The sequence below is a fragment of the Delphinapterus leucas genome, chromosome 15, assembly GCF_059928025.1.
Source record: "Delphinapterus leucas isolate spDelLeu-1000000601 "Yukka" chromosome 15, BTC_Dleu_Yukka2, whole genome shotgun sequence".
Lineage (NCBI taxonomy): Eukaryota > Metazoa > Chordata > Mammalia > Artiodactyla > Monodontidae > Delphinapterus > Delphinapterus leucas.
The window spans coordinates 16,637,454-16,660,119 of record NC_143143.1 but is presented as its reverse complement, the minus strand read 5'-3'; the positions used below and the strand labels follow the sequence as shown (position 1 = coordinate 16,660,119).

General features: G+C 51.7%; 2 protein-coding genes across 16 annotated transcripts; one reads left to right on the top strand and one right to left on the bottom strand.

The window, feature by feature from the left end:
• The first annotated feature begins 53 nt into the window (after window positions 1-53).
• On the top strand, window positions 54-3,484 carry TUFM (Tu translation elongation factor, mitochondrial). Of its 2 annotated transcripts, XM_022588395.3 has the most exons (10): window positions 54-199; window positions 302-496; window positions 965-1,131; window positions 1,347-1,451; window positions 1,543-1,707; window positions 1,855-1,987; window positions 2,071-2,175; window positions 2,275-2,426; window positions 2,516-2,635; window positions 3,118-3,484. In XM_022588395.3, the coding sequence occupies exons 1-10, from the start codon at window positions 157-159 to the stop codon at window positions 3,289-3,291; spliced, it is 1,359 nt and encodes a 452-aa protein (XP_022444103.1). In that variant the 5' UTR covers window positions 54-156; the 3' UTR covers window positions 3,292-3,484. The 2 variants fall into 2 exon arrangements, with proteins under 2 accessions (XP_022444103.1, XP_089752088.1); XM_089895962.1 differs by lacking the exon at window positions 2,516-2,635 and having other exon boundaries at window positions 58-199.
• A 2,372-nt stretch (window positions 3,485-5,856) lies between these two features.
• On the bottom strand, window positions 5,857-17,763 carry ATXN2L (ataxin 2 like). 14 transcript variants are annotated; one of them, XM_089895944.1, is made up of 24 exons: window positions 16,932-17,761; window positions 15,397-15,433; window positions 15,123-15,179; window positions 14,966-15,037; window positions 14,416-14,566; window positions 13,889-14,013; window positions 12,946-13,037; window positions 12,298-12,498; window positions 11,514-11,689; window positions 11,233-11,343; window positions 10,481-10,675; window positions 10,321-10,392; window positions 9,999-10,069; window positions 9,527-9,822; window positions 9,379-9,448; window positions 8,856-9,002; window positions 8,659-8,731; window positions 8,378-8,565; window positions 7,897-8,026; window positions 7,685-7,806; window positions 7,307-7,519; window positions 6,991-7,180; window positions 6,628-6,664; window positions 5,857-6,515 (listed from the first exon to the last, which is right to left on the bottom strand). In XM_089895944.1, the coding sequence occupies exons 1-23, from the start codon at window positions 17,225-17,227 to the stop codon at window positions 6,633-6,635; spliced, it is 3,117 nt and encodes a 1,038-aa protein (XP_089752070.1). In that variant the 5' UTR covers window positions 17,228-17,761; the 3' UTR covers window positions 5,857-6,515; window positions 6,628-6,632. The 14 variants fall into 14 exon arrangements, with proteins under 14 accessions (XP_089752070.1, XP_089752071.1, XP_089752072.1 ...); XM_089895945.1 differs by having other exon boundaries at window positions 5,857-6,386; XM_089895946.1 differs by having other exon boundaries at window positions 5,857-6,787; window positions 6,937-7,180; window positions 10,481-10,672; window positions 16,932-17,762.
• Between the last annotated feature and the right edge of the window lie 4,903 nt (window positions 17,764-22,666).

Sequence of the window (22,666 nt, the reverse complement as noted above, 5' to 3'; positions counted from 1 at the left end):
CGGGGCCATAGAGGTTGGGGCCTAGAAACTCCCAGACTTGCCCTCTCGGCCCTCACTTCCGCCGGAAGCGACTTCCATCCACAGTTGCCCTTTGCTTACTGCACGCGCCGCCGCCAGTGCCCGGTACACACTAGTCCGGGCACCAGTACGACCACAATGGCAGCCTCGACCGTGCTGCGCGCGACGCCCCTCTTCAGCGGTGAGGGGGCGGGGGGGGCGATTGCGGCCCGGGTTCACGTGGGTTCTTCGGGAGCGGCCGGGCTCAGACCAGCGCCCTGACTCCAAGCCTCTGCCCCGGCAGGTCTCGTCGCCGGCCCGACCCCACTGCTGAAGGGCCTTTTGCGGCCGCTGAAGGGCCCGGCATTGCCCCTCTTGTGCCGCGGCCTGGCTGTGGAGGCCAAGAAGATCTATGTGCGCGACAAGCCCCATGTAAACGTGGGTACCATTGGCCACGTAGACCACGGCAAGACCACACTGACCGCGGCCATCACGAAAAGTAAGCAGGGTTGGGGTGGAGGCTTCCGGCAGCGCCCGCTCTGCTGGCGGGACCTGGAGCCAGGGAGGTGGGACCCGCGGAGAGGCTGCTAGAGGTGTTTAGTGTGACCCCAGGCGCCGGAACTCGGGCGGACAGTAGGTTGCAGCATGCAGGAGACAGATTTCCCGTAGACATGAAAAAGTTTGTGATGCATAAATTGGGGGACCCCGAATGGCCTACCTCCAGCCCTGGGGACTGCCGTGTAAGCAGAGGTGTTACCCTAGAGAAGTCACAGGGATGGCCCTTGAGGCCCTATAACCTTTCTGACCTGAAGTTACCTCTGCTCCAGGAGTTGAAGGAGGGCGTCTCGGAAGCCTGCTTCTCCCAGACTGTCCTTTGTATAGGTAGGAGGGGCCCAGGGGTGTGGCCTGAGCCCCTCCTCTACCTGTGGAACTTTAGCTGAAATGTGTGTTCCCTTCCTTCCGTTAGTTTTAGCCGAGGGAGGTGGGGCCAAATTTAAGAAATACGAGGAGATTGACAACGCCCCGGAGGAGCGAGCCCGAGGTATCACAATCAATGCCGCCCATGTGGAGTACAGCACCGCTGCGCGCCACTACGCCCACACTGACTGTCCCGGTCATGCAGACTACGTTAAGGTGGGAGCTCTTGGGGACAGGGCCTGGAACTGCCCCCCCTCGGGAAAAATGTTAGGCTTGTGGGGAGGAGGTTAAGATACTTGAGATGTATGGTTTTGAGATCATGGATCTGTGGGCCTGGCCAGTCACAGCAGGTGGTAAGGAGGTGGCTGGGGAGCTGAGGAGGTCACTGACCTACACTGAGTGTTTCCTCTCCTCTCCTCTCCTCTCCCTAGAATATGATCACAGGCACAGCCCCCCTCGACGGCTGCATCCTGGTGGTGGCAGCCAACGATGGCCCCATGCCCCAGACCCGAGAACACTTATTACTGGCCAAACAGGTACCCAGAGCCTGGGTACGGGTGGAAGGAGGAAGGGGGGGCGGCGTTGGGCCACTCAGGACACCATCTCTATGTCTTTCCCCACCTACAGATTGGAGTAGAGCATGTGGTGGTGTATGTGAACAAGGCGGATGCTGTGCAGGACTCTGAGATGGTGGAGCTGGTGGAGCTGGAGATCAGGGAACTGCTCACTGAGTTGGGCTACAAAGGGGAGGAGACTCCGATCATCGTTGGCTCTGCCCTCTGTGCCCTTGAGGTGAGGGCGGGGTCGGGCAGGAGCTGCTGCTGGCTGGGGATGGGGCTGGATGGGCGTCAGAGCTCTGCTGTGAGTCTGGAGACTGGCTCTTGGCAAGTAAGAGGAGCAGAATGGAAGTTTCAGCGTCCTGTCACCTCCCGCTCATAGCAACGTGACCCTGAGCTAGGCCTGAAGTCTGTGCAGAAGCTGCTGGATGCTGTGGACACTCACATCACAGTGCCCACCCGGGACCTGGAGAAGCCTTTCCTGCTGCCTGTAGAGTCAGTGTACTCTATCCCCGGTGAGGACCCTGCTCATTTGCACTCCCTTCCCCTCACAGAAGCTTCACCCGGGGTCCCTGATATCCTGTCCTGTTTCTCCCAGGCCGGGGCACGGTGGTGACAGGCACACTAGAGCGTGGCATTTTGAAGAGGGGAGATGAATGTGAGTTCCTGGGACATAGCAAGAATATTCGCAGTGTGGTGACAGGTACAGAAGGAAGCCTTGGGACCCAGGGGCTCCAGGATTACCCCTCCCCTCGCAGACCCCTTGTGCCTTCCCTCTGCCCCACACCCTCCTCCCTCCTAGGAATCGAGATGTTCCACAAGAGCCTGGAGAGGGCAGAGGCAGGCGACAACCTTGGGGCCCTGGTCCGCGGCTTGAAGCGGGAGGACCTGAGGCGTGGCCTGGTCATGGCCAAGCCAGGTTCCATCCAGCCTCACCAGAAGGTGGAGGCACAGGTGAGGGCTCCCTGTGATGGTGGGCAGGCACTGTGGAGAGGCTCGGTGCTTCCAGCCACACCCAGCTCCACCGTCGTTTTCTCTCACAGGTGTACATCCTCAGTAAGGAGGAGGGTGGCCGCCACAAGCCCTTTGTATCCCACTTCATGCCTGTCATGTTCTCCCTGACTTGGGACATGGCCTGTCGGGTTGTCCTGCCTCCAGGGAAGGTACGATGTGTATGACGGCGTGGGGGACTTTTCCCTCCTAAAGAGAAGCTGGCTGATGATGCAGGTGGAACTGGTGACGGAAGGGCCTGGATCAGTGGATTTAGGGGGAATGAGTCCTCATCCAGTATTCCTTAGCTTTGGTAGCATTTACCCACAAAGATTTCCCAGAAAAGTTCCTGTGGTTGAGAGTTCCAGTGTATTTTACATAAGGGCTCAGAGAAGCCCTGTAACTAAGAAACTTGTATAACCCAAAATTCCCTAAACATTTTTTTCTCAAGAAAAATGTTAGAAACACTAATCACCAGTCCTTTCCTGCCTTTGCGTATGCTGTTTGCATGTGCCTAACAGCTGGGATGAAGGTATCCCCAGAAGGAATCATCACCCTGCTTCATTTTCCCATACCTTTAACCTCCTTGGTAGCAAACAAATAGGGAATGGAGGCACCCTAAAGAACGTGAGTGGTCCTTGTCTCTGCCCTCCAGGAGCTTGCCATGCCCGGGGAGGACCTGAAGCTCACCCTAATCCTGCGGCAGCCAATGATCTTAGAAAAAGGCCACCGTTTCACCCTGCGAGATGGCAACCGGACCATCGGCACCGGCCTCGTCACTGACACGGCAGCCATGACCGAGGCGGACAAGAACATCAAGTGGAGCTGAGTCTGGACCTCTGCTGGGGCTGTCTTGTGTGGCTGCCCTGGCCAGTGTTCTCTCCTGCCTCTCGTGCCCCCTTCTCAGGGCAGAGGCTGCAGCCCAGCCGAGTTGCGGCTAGACTGACACTTCCCCTGGCCAGAGGGCCACGTGGCCGGCCAGGTGAGGTAGGTCAATAAACTGTTCTGTGAATAGAAAGCTAGTTTGTTTGCCTTGTGTCGTTTGTACACACTGGAGAGGATGAGGAATATAAAAATGGAGCTGGAGCTTCCCTGGTGGCGCAGTGGTTGAGAGTCCGCCTGGCGATGCAGAGGACGCGGGTTCGTGCCCCGGTCCGGGAAGATCCCACATGCCGTGGAGCGGCTAGGCCCGTGAGCCATGGCCGCTGAGCCTGCGCGTCCGGAGCCTGTGCTCCGCAACGGGAGAGGCCGGGCCGCAGCAGAGAGAGGCCCGCGTACCGCAAAAAAAAAAAAAAAAAAAAAATGGAGCTGGACACATAGCTTGGGAGATCCCTGAGCCATCTGAACTGAGATCACCTCTCTAGCCTCAAGAGTTCATCTATGGTACAGGGTGGAAAAGCTCCTGTCTTAAAGCTGTCACCACTGCCGTGATAACTTGAGAAAAGGCAGAGAAGCTGAATTAGGATTGAAAGCTATTCTGTGAGCTTTGTCTGCCTAGCAAAACGCTACATATAATAGGCTATATTTTGCATATCCTACTGGGAGATACCGGGAAAGTGGTTGTAGCTCAGGCCCAGTTCAGGTGCCAAACCCACCTGGTTTCCTCTGAGTAGTTAACTAGGCTGTTAATGTCTAGCTGCCTTTATTTAAGCTTGATACTGGGAACTGTATCTTACCCAGCACATAAAATATACTTGGTAAATACATAATTTGCTTGATGGGTTATCACCACCATATCACTAATTCCAAACAGGAGTGAGAAACTGTAGCATGTCCTGCTGGGAACAATCAATCATAACTGAAGTTATGGTTACTGAAAGTGAATAAAATATTTTGTCCAAGTTAAAAAAAAAATTATAGCATGAAAGTTTCAACATTTACTTATATTTAACAAGGTCTGTTTATCAAATACACAGGGAGTAAAATGCTGAGATTTGGGGGAATTCCCCAGCAGTCCAGTGGTTAGGACTCTGCTTTCACTGCCCAGGGCCAGGGTTCAATCCCTGGTCGGGGAACTAAGATACCACAAGCTGCATGGCACGGCCCAAAAGAAAAAAGTGCTGCGACTTATAAAAACTTGAAATTACCCGTCAGATGCTGACCCCCAACAAAAAAGGTAACATTCAGCAGGGATTAATGGGCACCCTTCCAAACTTGGATCCTGACAAATGAGTATATTCAGGACCGACAACCTGTTCACAAGCAGCTCAGAAGGGAGGGTGGTCTTGGGCCCAACCTGAGAGCTGTTTTGAAAAAGCCTGATCGGTGATTCCAGAACGAGGCAAACTTGAGAGGACAAAGGAACTTCATGAAAAGTACTGTCAAACAGTAAAGCGAGGTTACTTGTTTTACCCTCTTCAGTGTCCAAGGTGAGGCTGAAGGGTTTCACAGGATTCCTGACGGAGGGGGAGGCTTAGTTCCCTTCCAACTTCAAGACTTCTGCTCTTAGGAATAAATTATCATCAGAAGGGCTACTCAGGAATGCCTACAATTACACCTCTCCCAGGACTACAGAAACCTGTCTCCATCTGCACTGCAAACATCAGGAGCCCAAGTGAAGGCTTTCCTGCTCCTGTTTCTTCCATCATGGGCTGCCTCCCAACCCCAACGGATGGCCCCTAAGACAGCTCGTCTCTTGGAACCCCACACCAGCCCGTTTTTAACAGCCAGTTAGCTGCTACAGATAACCCCTTTCTCTACTCGCCTCTTTAAACACCTCGCCTGTCTTCCCCAGTGCCATGCCTGCCAAATACCAGGTTTCAGATACTCACACCCGGGAATTCTCCAATATCTAACTTCATTCTTCCTGCCCTGGTCTCAGCCAATTTTCTCTGCCTATAACTGAACACCAGTCCCATCCTCTAACCTCTAAGGGTGAAATCTTCACTTTATAGACAAGAAACCAAGGCCAGGTCCTATAGTAAGAATTCTGTCTCTGAAACAACCCCCTCTTCTGCAGCCTGTTATTTCTCCATCCCATACTTGCCTCCCCTCTTCCTCATTTAGCTCCTGCTCCCCTCAGCCTGGCTCAGTTCAGCCCTCTCCCCACTTTCACCAGCAGCTTCATCTTACAGCTCTCACCCACACCCAAGACCTCTCAGCTGTGTACCAGTCAGGCCCTTATTTCCAGTGGCCCAAAACACTAAATGTACTTTTCAGTGCAAAGAGGTAGACATAACTCATGAAGTACTTATATTAGAAATGAAAACCTCAAACCACACCTATGAGGCCAACTTTGAGGGGAGAAAACAGCCACAGAGACTGGGTGACCTGTGTAGCACTTACAGAGCCAGAAAGGCATCTTTGGGCTGTACTGTTACACTGCCCCACCTTGGGAACCACGTAAAACTGAGCTGCGATCTCACTATACTCCAAAGAGGAAACTATAAGCGGGTTAAGTTAGTTTAAAATTTTATTTTTTTTAATTTTTTTTAAATATTTTTATGTAATAAAAAGTAAAAGTCCTTGTCCAACCATCCTTTGTGGGGCATCTGTGTCTCTCACGCAGGTCATTCAAGTTAATGGGAAAGAAAGAACAGGGGGCCCAAGTCTGAGGTTATAAATAATAGAAAATAAAAGATCTTCGTCTCCAGCGGGGGGGGGGGGGGGGATAGATGAGAGGATGGAAGGGCAAGATGGGGTGGGGATGGGCAGGGGCAGAGCGGGAACCCCCCACCCCTGCTGGACCCCGGCCCTGCCCACTTTGAGGCCCCCCTTCCCATTCAAGGTGCTTGGCAGGAATTCCCCAGCTCCCCCCGCCCCCGGGGGGAAAGGGGGATTGGGGGGCTGGGACTGGTCCGAGCTGCTGGGGGAAGAGACATAGGTCACTCTTCCCTCCACTCATGGAGGTCTCAGGTCGCGGCCAGGACAATCTTCAGTTCCCCGGGGGGTGGAAGGGGAGCTGCTGGGAGGGATGAGATTGAACTGGTTGGAGGGGAAAGAGAAGAGAGCAGGAGCATTAGAACCCAAGCAGCTGTCCCTGCATCCAGTGCCGTCCAGTGCGGGGTGTGGGGCAGTGCTGGTAGGAGCGCCTCCTCAAGGTGTCTCATGGGGCTGTCAGAAGCACAGATCAATCGCTGTTTCCCAGTGAGCCAGAGCCCTTCCTCATGTGCCCAGCTCAGCCCCCCACACCCCAGCCTGGCCCTGTCTGCTGCGCTGACCTTACCTCGGCTAAGTCAGGAGACAGTCGGGGTCACTGAGAGCTGGGGAGGCAGTGGGGAGGGGGGCTGCTGGATCACAACTGAGCGAGGACGGAGGGAAGCAAAGGACAGAGCCAGGAGCAAGCCCCTGGCGGCGGCGACTGTGGCTTCTGCCCACCCTACATACTTCACAGACAGGTGCAGGTCGGCAGGCGCCCTGTGGGACAGCCCTGCCTCCAAGACCCCTCACTCCCCACCCAGAACCCGTGCATCCTGCCCCACCTGCAGCCCATCAGCTCTTCCATGCCAAATTCCCCCAGCTAACGAGAACTCACGAATCCTGTCATCGGCTCCTCCTGGAAATCCAGGCGCCTGGCCAGGCTGCTCACCTTGGGGGTGTCCGATGTAGGGATAGGGTGAGGGTGTGGAAGCTGAGAGTGCAGGCACCCCACTCTGGGGCACCGCGCCTTGGGGGGGGCCCCCATGGCTCTGGGGTGGGTGCAGCAGCATCACCTGGGGCGGGTGGGGAGCCCCAGGGTGAGGGGGCGGGGCTGCTGTGATTCCAGTTTGGACATGGGCCTGCAGAGAACAAAAAGCGGCACCTTTCAGACACGGGCTCTGAAAATCCCAGTGTCAGGAGCCTGAAGTGAAAGGTGCACTGAGGGTTCAGGTCCTTGTGGCAAAGCAGGTCACGTGGGCTCTTACCTGGGTAACGTGGGCCATGTTGGTGAAGCCGTGGGGCAGCTGCTGGTGGGCATGGATAGCATACACAGCGGCTGGCTGGGGGAAGCTGCTCTGAGGGGACTGCGCAGAAGGTCCCGGCGGCAGAGAAGGCGGCGTGCCTGTCAGGGCCCCTGGGTGGTACAGGTTCTGCTGTGGCTGTCCACTGCCCAGGTGTGGGGCCTGCCCCGCCTGGTGCTGTCAAGGAGAAGTGGAGGGTCAGTGCCACTTCATTCTCCGATCCCCCGGCCTACCACTTGCTGACCCCTGGTCCTCCCTCCCCGCTGGGGAATGATCCCTACCCTATCCCTCTTGCAGCCACTCATTCCTGCCCCGCCCACTTGGATCCCCCATGGCAGGCACCTGGACGGGACTGGGGGCTGCATGCTGGGACTGCGGCTGGCTCCCAGTAGGCGTGGTGGCCGGCTGCGGCTGGTGGGCATGGAGCTGCGTGGCATGGTGTGGATAGGACTGGTGAACAGTGGCTACAGCAGGAAAGGGGGAGAGAATCAGGGCTGAGCACACTGGAGGGGGCCGAGGAGCACAGCCTGGAGGGGGGAGGGTACAGAACTCACCATAAAGGGCTTGGGGGGTGGGCTGCTCTGCAGAAGGGTACTGAGGGGTGGAGGATGACACAATGGCCTGGGGATGGCTCCCCGACGTCAGCATGCGTGGGTTGCTTTGAAGCATGGGGGCAAACACCGGCTGGAGGAGCAAGGAGAGGAGCGGTCGGCACGGCGGAGGGCTCGGGAGGCGTATCCTGCTGCCAAGCACCCTGGGAACAGCGCTACCCTGGTCTCATCACGACCACCCTGCTTCCCGTTCACAATAACGCTACTAAGTCTTTTTCCCTATAAAGTGCAGCACTACTAAGGCCCAGGGATCCACTGCCTTGCACAGGTCTTACCAGAGCCAGGACTGAAGCCCAAGTGGGACACCACCACCCAGAACTCTGCCTGCCTCCCTCGCCAGCTCCCGGTGTCTGGGAGATGGAGAAGACGGGCTTTCTAAGAAGCGGGGGCTCTGCACCCCTCTCTCCTCCCGCGCCTCAGTCACCTGCGAGGGGTAGTGGGCCATGGGCTGCATCATGGCGGGCTGGCCTGGGAACTGCTGTGGATTGTAGGGGATGTAGGAAGAATAAGGTGTGGCAGCCACCAGAGGGGGGCCAGCAGCGGCGGCGGCCTGCATCATCGGAGGGGCTGAGGCTGGCTGGTGTTGGTCCGAGCGCTGGGGGGGCAGGGAGCCTGCCAGTGGGGGGAAAATAGTGCAGAGCTCAAGCTCCATCTGCCAGCAGGCACTAGGCAGTGCCACCGCCTGCCCCTCCTGACCCTGCTCACCTTTTGCTCCCCGGTACTTGCCCTGCTGTCCAGGCACTGAGTTGGACACAGGATATGGATACATCTGAGGTGCCTAGGGACAAGAACACAGGTGAGACTGAACGACTTGCTTATAAATGCTCAGAACAGGTGTGACTCGGTCCCTCAGGTAGCCCAGCCAAACCTCTTACCCTGGGCCACCCAGTCTCTTCTCTCACCTGAACAGCTGGTCCCATGTGTATCTGAGGTATGTAGGAAATGTACTGGGGGCTATATAGCCCACTCTGGCCTGCTGTCAGCACCGGGATGGAGGGAGTTGAATGAGTCCGGGGCCCAGGAGAAGTTGGAGTACTGGTGGATTTATTCTGTGAGAGCCAAAGGAGGACACGTGTAAGATATCTTAATGACTTTCGTACCCCCGCCAATCAACAGCATCCACGGAGTGCTGTGCGCCAAACACATCCTATGCTTTTTCTCGGTTAAGCCTCACGTCAAACCCAATGAGATGAGCTTTCTCAAATTACAGGTGACGAAACTGAGACAGAGAGGTTAAGTGGCCTAAGATCACAAAGCTTGCAGGCACAGAGGATCACGCGGAGTCAGTGGGCCCGTGCTCCTAACTACCAGACTCTGTCACCTCTCGCTGCTTGACAGTCAGGTGCCCCCCCCCAACTGCTCTAGCACCTGCTCCCAAGTCTCCCTCACGGAACCCGAAGCCCACATGCCCCCAGCCCATCTCACCACAGACAGCAGTGGCTTAGTGGGGTTGAACTCCTTGGCATTAGGGTTCAATGTTGACTTCTTCACTTGTCTATGAGAGAAAAATAAAGTAAATCCTCACGGTTTCCCCTCATCACCCGATACCCACCCAGCTCCCCACCCCACTCACTCAGCAACAGGGCCCTCATCCTTGTCATCTCCCTTGATGAGGCCCACTGGGGGGCTACTGGTTTGGCTTGGGCAAGGTGGTGGGGGCTGATCCGGCCCTTCGGCGCCTCCTGCTGGCGGCAGGGGTGGTTTGTCCTCCTTATCCGATATGGATTCTGTCTTGGAGGAAACAGGGGACCCCATGGGCTCTGAAGCCAAAAGACCATCAACCTCCTTCTCCTTCCCTTTGGCCTCCTCCTTTAGGATCCGGGGAGGAAAAGGATCCAGGCTGGTCTCAGGGGAGCTACTGGGCTGAAGCTGGAAGGAGAGAAACACATACACAACGTACAGAGTACTGTCCAGTCCAGACCCCAAGCCCACCTTCCTTCCTTCATCTTTGCTTGCTCTCACCTCTTGGTGCCACCCAGTGCCTATTCCATAAACCCCCTTCATCTCCATCCTAACATCCTAGCTCATTCCCACACTTTTCTCACCTTAAACTGGGCCCCAAATTTTCTCAGTTCTTCCAGTTGAAAGCGTTTCTGCTCGTTCTGAAGGCCAGGGACTATGAGAAATACCAAAAAAGGAAAAAATATACATTTCTTTTCTCGAAGGTAGCTACACAGCATCCCAAAGGACAAAGAAACCACGGAAAACAAGAAGAAGAGCTCTTTAGAGCCCTTTAAGTTAGGATCAGAGGGCTGATACACATTGTCTTCTTCTGAATTCCAACAACTTTCCTAACTGAAAGGCTGTCCTAATCCAAGGGGTAATAGACTCTGGCAGGAAAAAAAAAAAAAAAAAAAAAATCCTCACCTTTCCCTGCTATCCGGGACAGCTCCTGGGACTCCAGCGTTCTCCCAGGTTCCTTGGCTGGGAGTTCTTTTACTGAACAAGAAAGGAGAGATGCATGAAGGCCCTTCTCTCCAGAACCACACTTCCCACTGTCCACGGCCCTCAAGCAGGTGGCTCTTACCATCTGTGGGTGCCAGTGAGATCTTTGGAGAAGCTGGGGAAATGGAGCCTACTCCAGGATCCCCAACTGATGATGTCACGGGGATGGAAGCTGAAGAGGTCGGTACTGCTGAGCCGATGGGAGGCTCAGGACAGGAAGCTGAGATTGGGGCAGGGGCAGCTGACTTGGGAGAGCGTGGGGGGTACATCCGGCCTACTGGAAGAAAAGGGAGAGCAACGTGATAGTCACTGCTGGTCAATGAGCAATGGGTACCGGGGACTCACCAGAAACACCAAGAAAAGTTTATCCACAAGGTCACACACCTAAATACTTAGAAGGGCAAGGCAGATAGGGTAAGCAGGTAAAATGGCTTCATGGCTACCATGAAAGACTGGAATGCTGAAAGGGACAGGCATGACTCAGTTCCAGCCAGCGAACCAGAGCTATGCAGCAACAGGTTCAGTGTTGGCAGAACTTTCTGTATTTCAAAAAAAGTTAGAAATTTTCTATGTTTTCTCCTGTCTTAAAATGTTGGCAACTAATTTAAACAAAAGACATCTGCCGGCCAGACACAACCCATGGATTGCCACGCTGGGACTTCTGCACGAGGGAAACTGAAAAATTATTTCCTAAAAAGCATAAATCCAAGCCTCCAAAACACCTTTCATCACATCTCGAAACTGTCTCCCATCCCAGCATTCTAACAACTGACATATTTACATCCCTTCACAAATTTCTATCCATTTCTTCATGTAACACCACTGGAATCTTACCTGCAGGAGGAGGTGGAACAGAAGCTTCTCCAGAAGGCCTGCTGCTGGGGGAAGACAGAGTCTTGGCACCTCTCAGAGGCCGCTGTGCCTTAGGGGACATGCGGGAAGGGCCTAATTTTTTTTTTTTTTTTTTTTAAAGATGGGAAAAAAGAGGCAGAGTTCTTGCTATTACATTACCATCAACACACCTTACTTCTAACCCATCTAAATCCTTTTAATTGTCTTCCCCACCTCCTTACCTTCCTGTTCCCTGCCCCCAGCAAGTCTGCTTCATAACTCACCTCCATTGATACCGCGTGTCTCAGAACCTGGGCCAGGGCTGCTATTGTCAAGATGGTGAGGGCCACGAGGTGGCAAAGAGCTAAGGCCAGGCCGGCCACCCCGAGAACTACTGCATCGAACTCCTCCCCGGGGACCTTCCCGAACTCGTTGGGGTAGAGGGATATACTTTCCCTCCCTGGGGAGAGAGTTCAAATAACATTAAGTAGCCACAAAACACATTTTACAAAGATGAAGCCCTCCTCCTAAAGTCTACCTCCTGCCTCAACACACACACACATCTATGCCTGGCTTCGGCTGTCTGCACTCTTTCACTTGACGAACTGTCCTGGTTATGAGTTCTGTGACTCCAGAATTATGCCCTTATGCTGCATCAACCCCTGACCAGAACAAAGCAGCCAGTACTCCACAATCCTAACCCTCCTGGCCTACAAGAAAGGTAGTTTCACACTGTGGTTCAAGGTGCAGCTTTTATAAACACTATACCCTTTGGTTTCATTTTCATAAAGGGAAGAGTAGAAAAACATATGAATGAATATGCAGAGGAAAAAAAACATGTATCAAAAAGCTGAAAAAAACCTGTCCTTAATTCATAAGCTTTAGCCTTGTTACCTTGGGCAAATTACCTAATGATTCTAGACTTCAGTCTCCTAAACCTAAGAACTGGGAATAACTATGTATAAACCTATATGGCTGTGAGGCTTCAACAAGAGTATACGGAGCTCTTGGCCCAAGCCCTGGCCCAAACGGTGAGCCCCACACGGACCAGCCACCCCTAGTAATCACCTAGATGCCAAGCCGGGGCTCTCTCGCCCTGAACCCTGTCGCTGAACTGCACTGTGCTTCTCCTCCTCGGTGCGCCCGTCATCGTTCTCCATGGCGATCCGCAGGCGGTACTGGGGGCTCGATTCAATCTCTCGAGCCAACTGGGCTGCACGCAGCTCCCGCTGACGAAATTCTTCTGAGTTGTCCTTCTCTAAGGGCACCCTGAGAGGACCACGACCATCCCAGTGCCACAGGACAAGAGGGGAAAAAGGGAAGACATTTCTATCAGTCCCATCACCAGCTCAGATATGTAGGTGCTTAAACCCTTCAACAACTCAGCATGTATTGAACTGGCATTTAGGAGGGTCCCAGGCAGAGCAGCAAGGCCTATCTCTGAATCTGAGGGACACTTAGACACATATATAAATCTGTTAAGGTTTTAGAGGAAAAGTATCGACAAGAAAGCAGTTAAGAAACTCATGGAATCAAGGTTAAAAGAGAAAACCTCTGCGGGAGCAGTTCACAGGCAGATCAGGAGTGGAGAGTGGGCAACCCAGCACCCAGAAAAGCATGTACAAAAGCTATGTTCCACCTAGAGACCCACCCGCCTTCTCTTGATGACCCCACACCTCAAGCTGTACCACATGAGAAGTACCAAAAGACACTCACGTGTAAGAAGAGAGACTGCTGTCATAGGTGGTCTTTATGCCGTAGTTCTCCTCATTGAACTTGAACATTTCATTGGGGTCCCACCCATTGGACTAAAGGAAAAGGGAGAATGTTTTAAAACCCAGGAAGGAAATCAACAATAACCTGTCTTTGTCATCCATCAGGTTGAAAGATTAAAAATCTGACCAAATCAAGAGTGAAAAAAGGAACACAGCTGGTGGGAATGTCAACTAGTACTACGGACTGTAGTACAAACCGGCAATATCTAGCAAAAGAGAAGTCTTTAAGACCTAACATCCGTTTCCAGGTTTATATCCCAGGGAAATTCTGGCATACGTACATGGGGATACATGTTCTAACAATTCACTAAGGCGCTATTTTCAATACCAAAATAATGCCCAAAGAAACACCAATCAGTATGGAAAGGGATAAATACAATTTGTTGTGTATACATACATGTACATGTATATAAATAGGACAATACACAACAGTTAAGAGCAATGACTAGATCCACAGACCAACATGAAAAATTCAAACTCTATAAGCAAGAAAAGTAAATTTTAGACAAATTAATGCAGTGAAATAACAATGCGCTCACTAATGAGCAACTTTAAATGGTCACAGTGGTTGTTTTGAGAAAGGAAAATGGGCCTGCACAGTACTCAATCTCATCTATATATATTTTTTTTCCAGGCTGGAAAGAAACTGACTTGAAGCAAAGGTTAACAGTTGTCAATCACAGATGATGGAAGAACAGGTATTTCTGTTTTGTTATTTTCTGTACTTTTCCATTGGAATCTAACTGCCATCAACAAGCAATAGTAAAAGAGATCCCCCCGCCCACCCCAGCAACTCTTGGTTCCAAGAATTATGTAGTGTCAACAACCCACATTCTGGTAGCAGAGCTCCCCAGCTCTCAGGTTCTCAGGGAAGGAGACTGTACCATGTCAGACTCCAGGTCGTAGTCATCGCTGTTGCTGTCGCCCCCCTCCCAGCGCTGAAGCACCTTCTCCTTGTGCTCCCCATTCACCTTCGAGTTCATGGCAATGGCTGAATCAGTGAACTTGTCTGTGTGGGCAGATTGAAGATCAGGAATCAGGTGATATTTCACAGCCTTCTTTCCAACACCCCTCCCACCACGGGAGTAAAGAAAAGTTTCTGTGTGCCAGAGTCTGGGGGGTGGGGGCAAGGGGGGGGTACAGCATAAAAAGCCTCATTCTAAGAGTTCAGAAGGAGCAAGGAGTTGGAAGCAAAGCAAGGAGACTATGAAGAACTACAACACAGGCTGGAACTCCTTCCCCTGCATCTCAGACACTAAGACACATTCTCAAGAAGAAAAATCTAGCCATCTTCCTCAGAGATAAAGGAAGATGGTAAAGAGGGGGAGGGAGGAGGAGAAACAAGTCATCACGTTCTCTGCCCTCTACTCAAGAAGTGGGTCTGACATAACACCCTGGCCCAAAAATATACCTTTAGTAGCATAATTGAAGTCAACATTTCGGAAGTGGACAAGCATGACATCACTTGGCTTAAACACCATGGTGTCCACAATGTCTTCCCGACGAGGACCACCTGCTGGCTCCGATGCTTTCCGGTGCACAGCATCTACTGCCAGTTCAAACTACAAAAGTCCCATTTCCCAACACCCAAGGGTCAGGATCAAGAAATGTGAAGACAAAAATATGACTACTTTTGTTTTACCCTTTCTAAACTTTCCCCAACACCACATTCTCACGTGCACTGTCTTCTCAACACTAGCCACAGGACTTAGCCAAAGTCCCAAACTTAAAAATTCACATCTTTAAAGTTGAGCATTTTAACATCATAGTACTGAGCCCTCAAATCTCAAACCCATATCTTTTAAGTGCATGCAGCACTATTCCGGCACAGGCCGACAAAAATGAGTACAGCCACAATGCTGACCAACACCACTCAATTTATATCTGCAACTGAGCCTATTTCATTCTCCCCCTCTTCCTCCCATGTAACTCCAAAGCTAAGCCAATTTGAATACACTGACCTTTGAGCTCAGTGTCTTGAAGATACCTTCATAGGTGGTACCATTCTTTACCTTTACATCACAAGTGGAGCCCTGAAAGGGGGGGGGGGGTAAGAAGAGTGCCTCTAGCGAACTGATGCATTACATTCCTCAACCTAGGGGTTAGGTACCCACTTACCACAACAGCTGTAAGGAAATGCAGCATTCTGGAATTGTTGTAGACACCCTCAAACACCTGTCAGTAACACAGGAGAGGGACAAATAAAGGAAGAGCCAGTCACCATCTCACCTTCCTTCAAAATGTCCACATTCCATGCACACCCACCTTGTATGTGCTGTGCCCCTTGCACTTCTGAACCCATCTGACTATTTCTGCACCTAATCTGCCCTATACCCCCACATATACATCTTTTAGGTCTCTGTACTTTAGGCAGGGGGGAAAAGGCACTCACCGGTGACTGTGGGGGTCCCTTTCCTGTGCTTTGTCCCCTGTAAGAGAAAGAAATGAGAAACTAGTTATTTAAATATGTTCAATCCCTCTTATACAACTGATTTCAAAGAACTTGGTATGCTAGAGCCAGATGCCATATGAAGATGATCATTTAGGGTACAAACCAATTAATCAACAAGATTTTCAAATTCTCACTTTATAGAGAAAGAAACACAGGCATTAAAAGCCATTTTCTCCAAATGCCAGTCAATCATCAACAGTTGTCAATTGCTTTAAGAGCCAATTCAACACAGCCGTCTCACTTTCTGCAAGAGGGCCAGGGCTGCATGCTTCCAAAAGACAAATGCTACAATATTCAACAACAAATAACCCACCCCCGATGTAAAGGTGGAAACTCACAGAGTGCAGATTTGGAACTACCTAGCTCAGGCATATTACTTCCGAAACAGAAAAGACCATCATTTTTACGTCCTAAACCCTGGAGGATGGGGGTATTCCCTCTATAATCCACCCTTCTCGACTTCTTTACTCATTCAGCCTGTTACCCACTCTGGGAGGGGTCACCTATCGCCCGGTAACCCTGCTCCTCGCTGGGTGATGTAACCAGCGGTTGAAGAGGGCGATCAGGGGGGCCGTTGGCGGGGCTGGGGGACAGCGCAGCCGCAAAACCTATCCACCGGGAAGCCTCGCCCGGTCTGCGCCTGCGCACTAAAGCCCACGGGCCTCTTCCAACCCCCCCCCTCACGCGATCAGAACCCACTGCGCCTGCGTGTACCTCCACTCTCAATTCCATACACCCACACACAGAAGAAACCGAGCGGGGTGTCCACCACTCATCCAAGAACACCAGGCGATCCCGTCCACGCACACTCCCAGCAGCTGCCCTATATGTTACCCGGGGCTGGAGAATGGCCGGGTCATAAAACACAGCATCCGCGCACACGTAGGGGAAGAGCGCGCGCGCGCGCTGGAGGTTCCCGACCCGCAGTCCTCCCAGCTTCGTCCCTCCTTCCGTCCCCCCGCCCACCCTGCTCCCCTCCTACTGGCCAGACTGGGAAGAGGGAGGTAGCAACTCGCTCCCAAGTCCCTCCCTCCCCATTGGCCAAACTGTGGGCCGCGCGCCCCCCTCCATTGGCTACGGCCAGGGACCCCTTCCCGCAGCTGACTCCCCATTGGCTGAAGCCGGGGACCGCCAGACCCTTCGTGGTAATGGAGCCGGGGACCCCGATCACCTCTTCACCCCCCCCCCAAACTCCTCATTCCGACGCCGCTGGCGGGATGCGCCCTGCCTGCCCTTAAAGCCCAGGTCCCGAGCCCTGACTAGGCTCGCAGAGGTGAACACGGCCCCTAAATGCCCCGGTGGCCATCCGGGGGCCCTTTTCCTCCGACCTGTTTGGACCTGAGGGGCCCAACGCCAGCGTCCCGGGGTTTCCCCACTCCCCCTGGCGCCCCTCAAAGGTGGCCAGGCTGGAAGTCCGCCTCGCGCGGTGTCTCAGCCACCTCGGCTCCAGCGCCCGGAAACCCACCCATCCTCACCTGGCGCTGCCGATGGCCGCTGCCCCTGGCCTCTCCTGATGTTGCTGCTGCGGCGGCGGCGGCGCCAAGATGCTCTCAGCTCCCCGGCGGAGCCCGCTCCCGGCAGCGGCTGCAGGCCCCAAGCAGGGGGAAGCAGCGGCGGGAGGCCCTGGGGGAGCCGAGGTGGAGGCCAGGGGCCCCGGGAGGCCGCCGTTGGGAGGGCTGGTGCCCCCGGGAGGCCGGCGGGCCACGGCCTGTTGCGTGGGGGGCGGCTGCTGGGGCTGGGAGGTCTGTTGTGGCGGCTGAGGCTTCAACATGATGGCAGCGTCCGGAAGGGGAATTAGGGGGAAGGGAGGGAGAGAGGAAGCCGGGGCTGGGCCCCCGCCGGAGAGCGCGGGAAACGACGGGGACTGGGAAGCTGGGGACCCGCCGTTGGCGGGCGGGGGCGAGCCCCGCGGTGTCGGGGGTGGAGAGAGAAGATCGCGGTGCGAGGAAGCGCCGCGAGGCGGAAGGGGAGGGGGTCTCGCGGGCCGGAGGAAAGCAAGAGGGCGCGAGCCGGCTTGGCGCGCGTGCGCGTCGCCGGGGAAAGGGGAGGGGGAAGAGCGCCCGGGCGGGAGCTCCCGAAGGCGGGGGAGAGGAGGGAGCGGCGGCGCGAGCTGTCCGCGCGCACCGGGGCGTTTAGCTCCGGGCGGGAGAGGCGAGAATAAAAAAAGGTGAATCTCGCGCCCCTCGCCTTTGGAGTTGGGAAAGAGCAGCGCGGGCGCTCACGCGCGCCAAGGACTTATGGTCTCTAGGTCTCAAGGAGCCCGAAAGGCTACCAACCGCTGTCGCTTCACAATGAGCGTCTGAAGCGCTGGGGGTGGAGCCGAAGAAGCAGAGAGGAAGGAAGAGCCGGCCGCCCCGCCTAGGCCGCCGGCGTAGCGTCGGGATACCTCCGCAGTCGTGTGAGAAGTCACGACGAAGGGTACAGTTCTTCCGCCATTTGGGGGCCCATGGGCGGAGTCTTGAGTGCAAAAAGAGATCCCGCGACTAGACCAGGGACTTATCCTAGGCATGTGGTACGTTGCATGGGGGCCCTTATCTGCTTTACATAAAAGACTGACAGGCATTAAAGTTATCAGTTTGAGTATGCTGATCTTTGGGGATAAATCTATGCCTAATTCTAAATTATTTTAATGATTTTCAACCAAATGGTTTCTCCATGCCCTAGGATGAACCCTTAAACTATAGTAACAGAGACTGAAGGCCATAGTTCCTAGGGTCCGCAATGAAGGCAGCCTTCATTCATTCAAATTAGTTGGGCATTAGGACATTAGGCTAGGTGCCTCGGCTGTAACTAATTAAACCACTTCTTGCTCTCAAGGAGTTCAAACTAATGGTAGATTCAGAGAATTAGATGAGATCTATTAGGTGAAGCACAGGGCACTATGATAGTACAGCTAATTCAGCTTTGGGTGATGGATTTCTAGGCAGGGGAAATAGGATATGACAAGGTAAGAAAACTTCATTATGTCGAGTATAAGATAAGAGGGAGGAATTTAAAAAAAAAAAAAAAACTGGAGAGGTAAGTAACCAAGGACCAGAGTTTAAAAGAGATGTGGAGGGACTTCCCTGGTGGTCTAGTGGCTAAGACTCCGCTCTCCCAATGCAGGGGGCCCGGGTTCAATCCCTGGTCAGGGAACTGGATCCCACATGCCACAACTAAAGATCCTGTATGCCACAACGGAGATCCTGCACGTGGCAACGAAGATCTGTGGTCCACAACAAATACGTGGTGCAGCCAAATAAATATTTTTTAAAATAAATAAAAGGCACTTCCCTGGTGGCACAGTGGTTAAGAATCTGCCTGCCAATGCAGGGGACACAGGTTTGAGCCCTGGTCTGGGAAGATCCCACATGCCGCAGAGCAACTAAGCCTGTGTGCCACAACTACTGAGCCCCGCGTGCCACAACTACTGAAGCCCACATGCCTAGAGCTCGAGCTCCACAACAAGAGAAGCCACCACAATGAGAAACCCGTGCACCACAACGAAGAGTAGGCCCTGCCCGCCAAAACTAGAGCAACTAGAGAAAGCCCGCACACAGCAACGAAGACCCAACAACCCCCCCAAATTAATTAATTAATTAATTAATTTTTAAAAAGAGACGTGGACATCATCCTCAAAGCAGTGGGGAGCCTTTTACAGAAAATGAAGAGAACATATTTGCATTGTTAAAGGATTACTGTTTCTTTGCAAAGTGGAGAGTGGAGTGGAGTGATGGGTCTGTGGTCTTAATCCTGGCGAAACTTTCAACATGTCATTCTCTCTTCACTCAGGCATTAGCATTGGAACTCCTCCAGCTCCCAACTCTCCCCTGAACATGCACACACTTAGCTAAAAGTCTACCTTACTCTTTGGGAACTATTCCTTCGCCCCATCTCTCTCCTAGCTTTTTAGAGTGTTAGGTTCCCTCCCTCTGTGTTTGGCCAGCAATTTTCTCCACTGTATTCTGTGAGCTCCCTTTCGTTCTGTTTTCCTGCTGGTATCAGCGCCCTCATGGCTGGGATCTTATTCTTGCTGCTCCTTCTGTGACACCTGGCACAATGCAGGCAGTTAATTAAATACCTATGAAGTGGATGGATCCAAGAGGTACTTTGATGACCATGCCTCCTGGTTGTCTGAATAACTGTCTAGTTCTTTCCTGGCATTATGCCACCTCCCCGGCCTCGTTATGGGCACTCCTGTCTCCCCACCCACATTCTGCTCCCACACTCTGTTTTGTCTCAGCCTGTTAAACTCCCATTTCCGCAACATGCCTTGCCCTTATTCAACTCTGCCTGTACATGTGCTGTTTCTTCACCTACTTCTCATTCTTCAAGCTCAGGTGTCAGTCCTTTCGAACATCTTGTTATTGACTCCCTCCTCCAGGTTCCCAGAACACTGTGATTTTCTTTTTTTTTTTTTTTTGGCTCCCCTTTCCATTGGAGCCTAAGGTCATTAAGGTCAGGGACTGTATTTTACTCATTTCTCTATCCTTCCTGTCTAGCTCAGTGGCTTGCACACAGTCATTCAATAAATTGATAAATGAATGAAATGCCTTATTACCTGCAGTTTAGAGATAATATCACTGTGATTTGCTCTGGAGTGATCTCCAGGGTATACTGTTAAGTGAAGAAAACAAAGAGTATAAACTATGCTTCCTGTGTGCAAGGAAGAAGGGGAAATAAGAAAACAAATATATCTGCAAATTCTTCCAAAGAAAAACACAAGAAGGGTAAACCAAAAACTAATAAAATTGGGCACCCTTGAGGGGTGGGAGAAGATGAGGGTTCCTTGGTTGCTGGGTTACATCCCTCTTTTTGAGGGAAACAACAGTGCCCTGAATGGGGAAAGGGAGACACTTCTTTGAGCCTTTTCATATAGTTTTGACTTTTCAAATAATGGTCAACATATTTAAAAACTTAACAGAAACAGAGTATGTAAAATCTGAATACAGACATAAATAAATGAACCCAACACTATTTTAGATAAGTAAAAATAATACCCTTGGGCTTCCCTGGTGGCGCAGTGGTTAAGAATCCGCCTGCCAATGCAGGGGACATGGGTTCGCGCCCTGGTCCAGGAAGATCCCACATGTCGCGGCGCACCTCAACCCGTGCACCACAACTACTGAGCCTGCACTATAGAGCCTGCGAGCCACAACTACTGAGCCCGCGTGCCGCAGCTACTGAAGCCCACGTGCCCTAGAGCCCACACTCCGCAACAGAGTAGCCCCCGCTCGCTGCAGCTAGAGAAAGCCCGCTTGCAGCAACGAAGATCCAATGCAGCCAAAAGTAAAACTAAATAAATAAATAAATAGTGCATACACTGCTAAAAAGAAGAAACGTAGAAATGACTGTGTTTTTCAAAAATGTCCATGGCATGAAAGGCAAAGAAAGGTTGAGGAACTGCTCCAGATAAAGGAGGCTAAAAGTGACTAACAACTAGATGAAATACTTGATCCTGGCCTAAATCCAGAACAAAATTGCTATAAAAGACATTGTGGGGAAACTTGAAGAATTTGGAATATAGACTATGAAGTATTACATCCATGATAAACTTCTTGAATGTGCTAACTCTGTAGATGTGCAGGAGTATATTCTTAGTAATTATACACCAAAGTATTATGGGGCAAAGGAACATGGTATATGCAACCTACTATTAAATAGTTCAAGTTACATATATTCTTTATACACCCACAGAGAAAGTGATGAAGCAAATTGGCAAAATATTAGTTGTTTGTGAATCTTGGTAAATGTTATACTATAGTTCTATGTAGTAGCCTTTCAACTTACCTGTAAATTTGAAATTTAAAAAAAAATTTTTTTTGTTTTTGACACTCAGTTTGTGGGATCTTAGTTCCCCAGCCAGGGATTGAACCCCGGCCCTCGGCAGTGAGAGCACCGAGTCCTAACCACTGGACCACCAGGGAATTCCCTGAAATTATTTTTTAAAAATAAGGAATTAACATGTAATTAAATAAGTTAAAATTATTTGATACCTCTAAAGTTAAGGAAAGGAATAAACCACCTAATTATATTTACTAAACACTCATAAACTCGTTGATAAATTAGGTGAGGAGTTTTTAGCTCTTGAGAGTACCCTTAGGCAGTACCCCAGTGTTCACTGCAAAGTAATCCCACTTTGAGGTTCAGGTGTTACTAGACTCCATTGATACAAAGAGGCCACATTCCTCACTTAAGACATGTTAAGTGAGAGTGGCTGGAACAGCAAGAGACATTCGTTATGATGAAGCCCAGCTCTACGACATCTCCCCAACAGATATCCCACAGGGGCAATTTTCCTTCACAAAGGCCTGCACGGTAGCAGAAAGAATAGAGAGTCTGTCCCGGGAGACAAGAACTCTAGCTCTGCCTTTGTCTCTTATTAGCTCTACCGACGAGGAAGTGATTGGACTTCTGGGGCCCCAGTCTGAATCTGTAAAAGGAGGGGCTGGATTAGAGGAAGGATCCCATACTCAAATTCCTGCATGAGACGGGTAATAAAATAGGGTGAAACAAAGAGGCACCGTGAAACTGGAGAGCATGTGCCCTATCTAAAAGGGGTGCCTGCTTCTCAGCTCCAACCAACGAATGCCAGGCAGGGATGTGTCCCAGTGTTGCCAGAGATCTTGATTTAAAAAAAAAAAAAAAAAAGAAGATGAAGCCAGAAGTTTGGATTTTTAAAAATTGAAATCTCCCAATTTTTCTTTTCTTTTTTGGGGGAAATATTTTGTGTGCCAAACAATGTATGTGTGCAAGCCACGTGTGCAGCCATCAGGTTGGATGAACCCCAGTGTCTGCTGTCCTCCTTCACCAAAGTCTTTCCAATGCCGCTCATGCTATCCAAATATGGTATGAAGACCTGCTTCAGCCTTCATCAGAAGAAGATAGGCACACCTTAGCTATGCCTTTGCAATCAGTTTGGAGAATAAGCTCCCTTTCTGAGCATATCTTGCACTTCCTTTCCAAAAGAAGACTCTGGATTTCTCATTTCCCTCCCAATGGGCCACTAGGCACAAATCTCCATGACTGCATCCTTCAGGAGGAAAGTAAGGGCAAGAGCAATGACACATTAACAGATGCTCTACCCACATTTTCCCACTTGATTCACTGGGCTTCTCTATCTTCTTTAGGTGTCTCAGAAGTTCCATCACCTTCTTTTGGCACCTGCTCATCAAACATTTCTTCACTCTGCTTCTAGGACCTGGCTCTCTCATTTATCCCCCCTGACCAG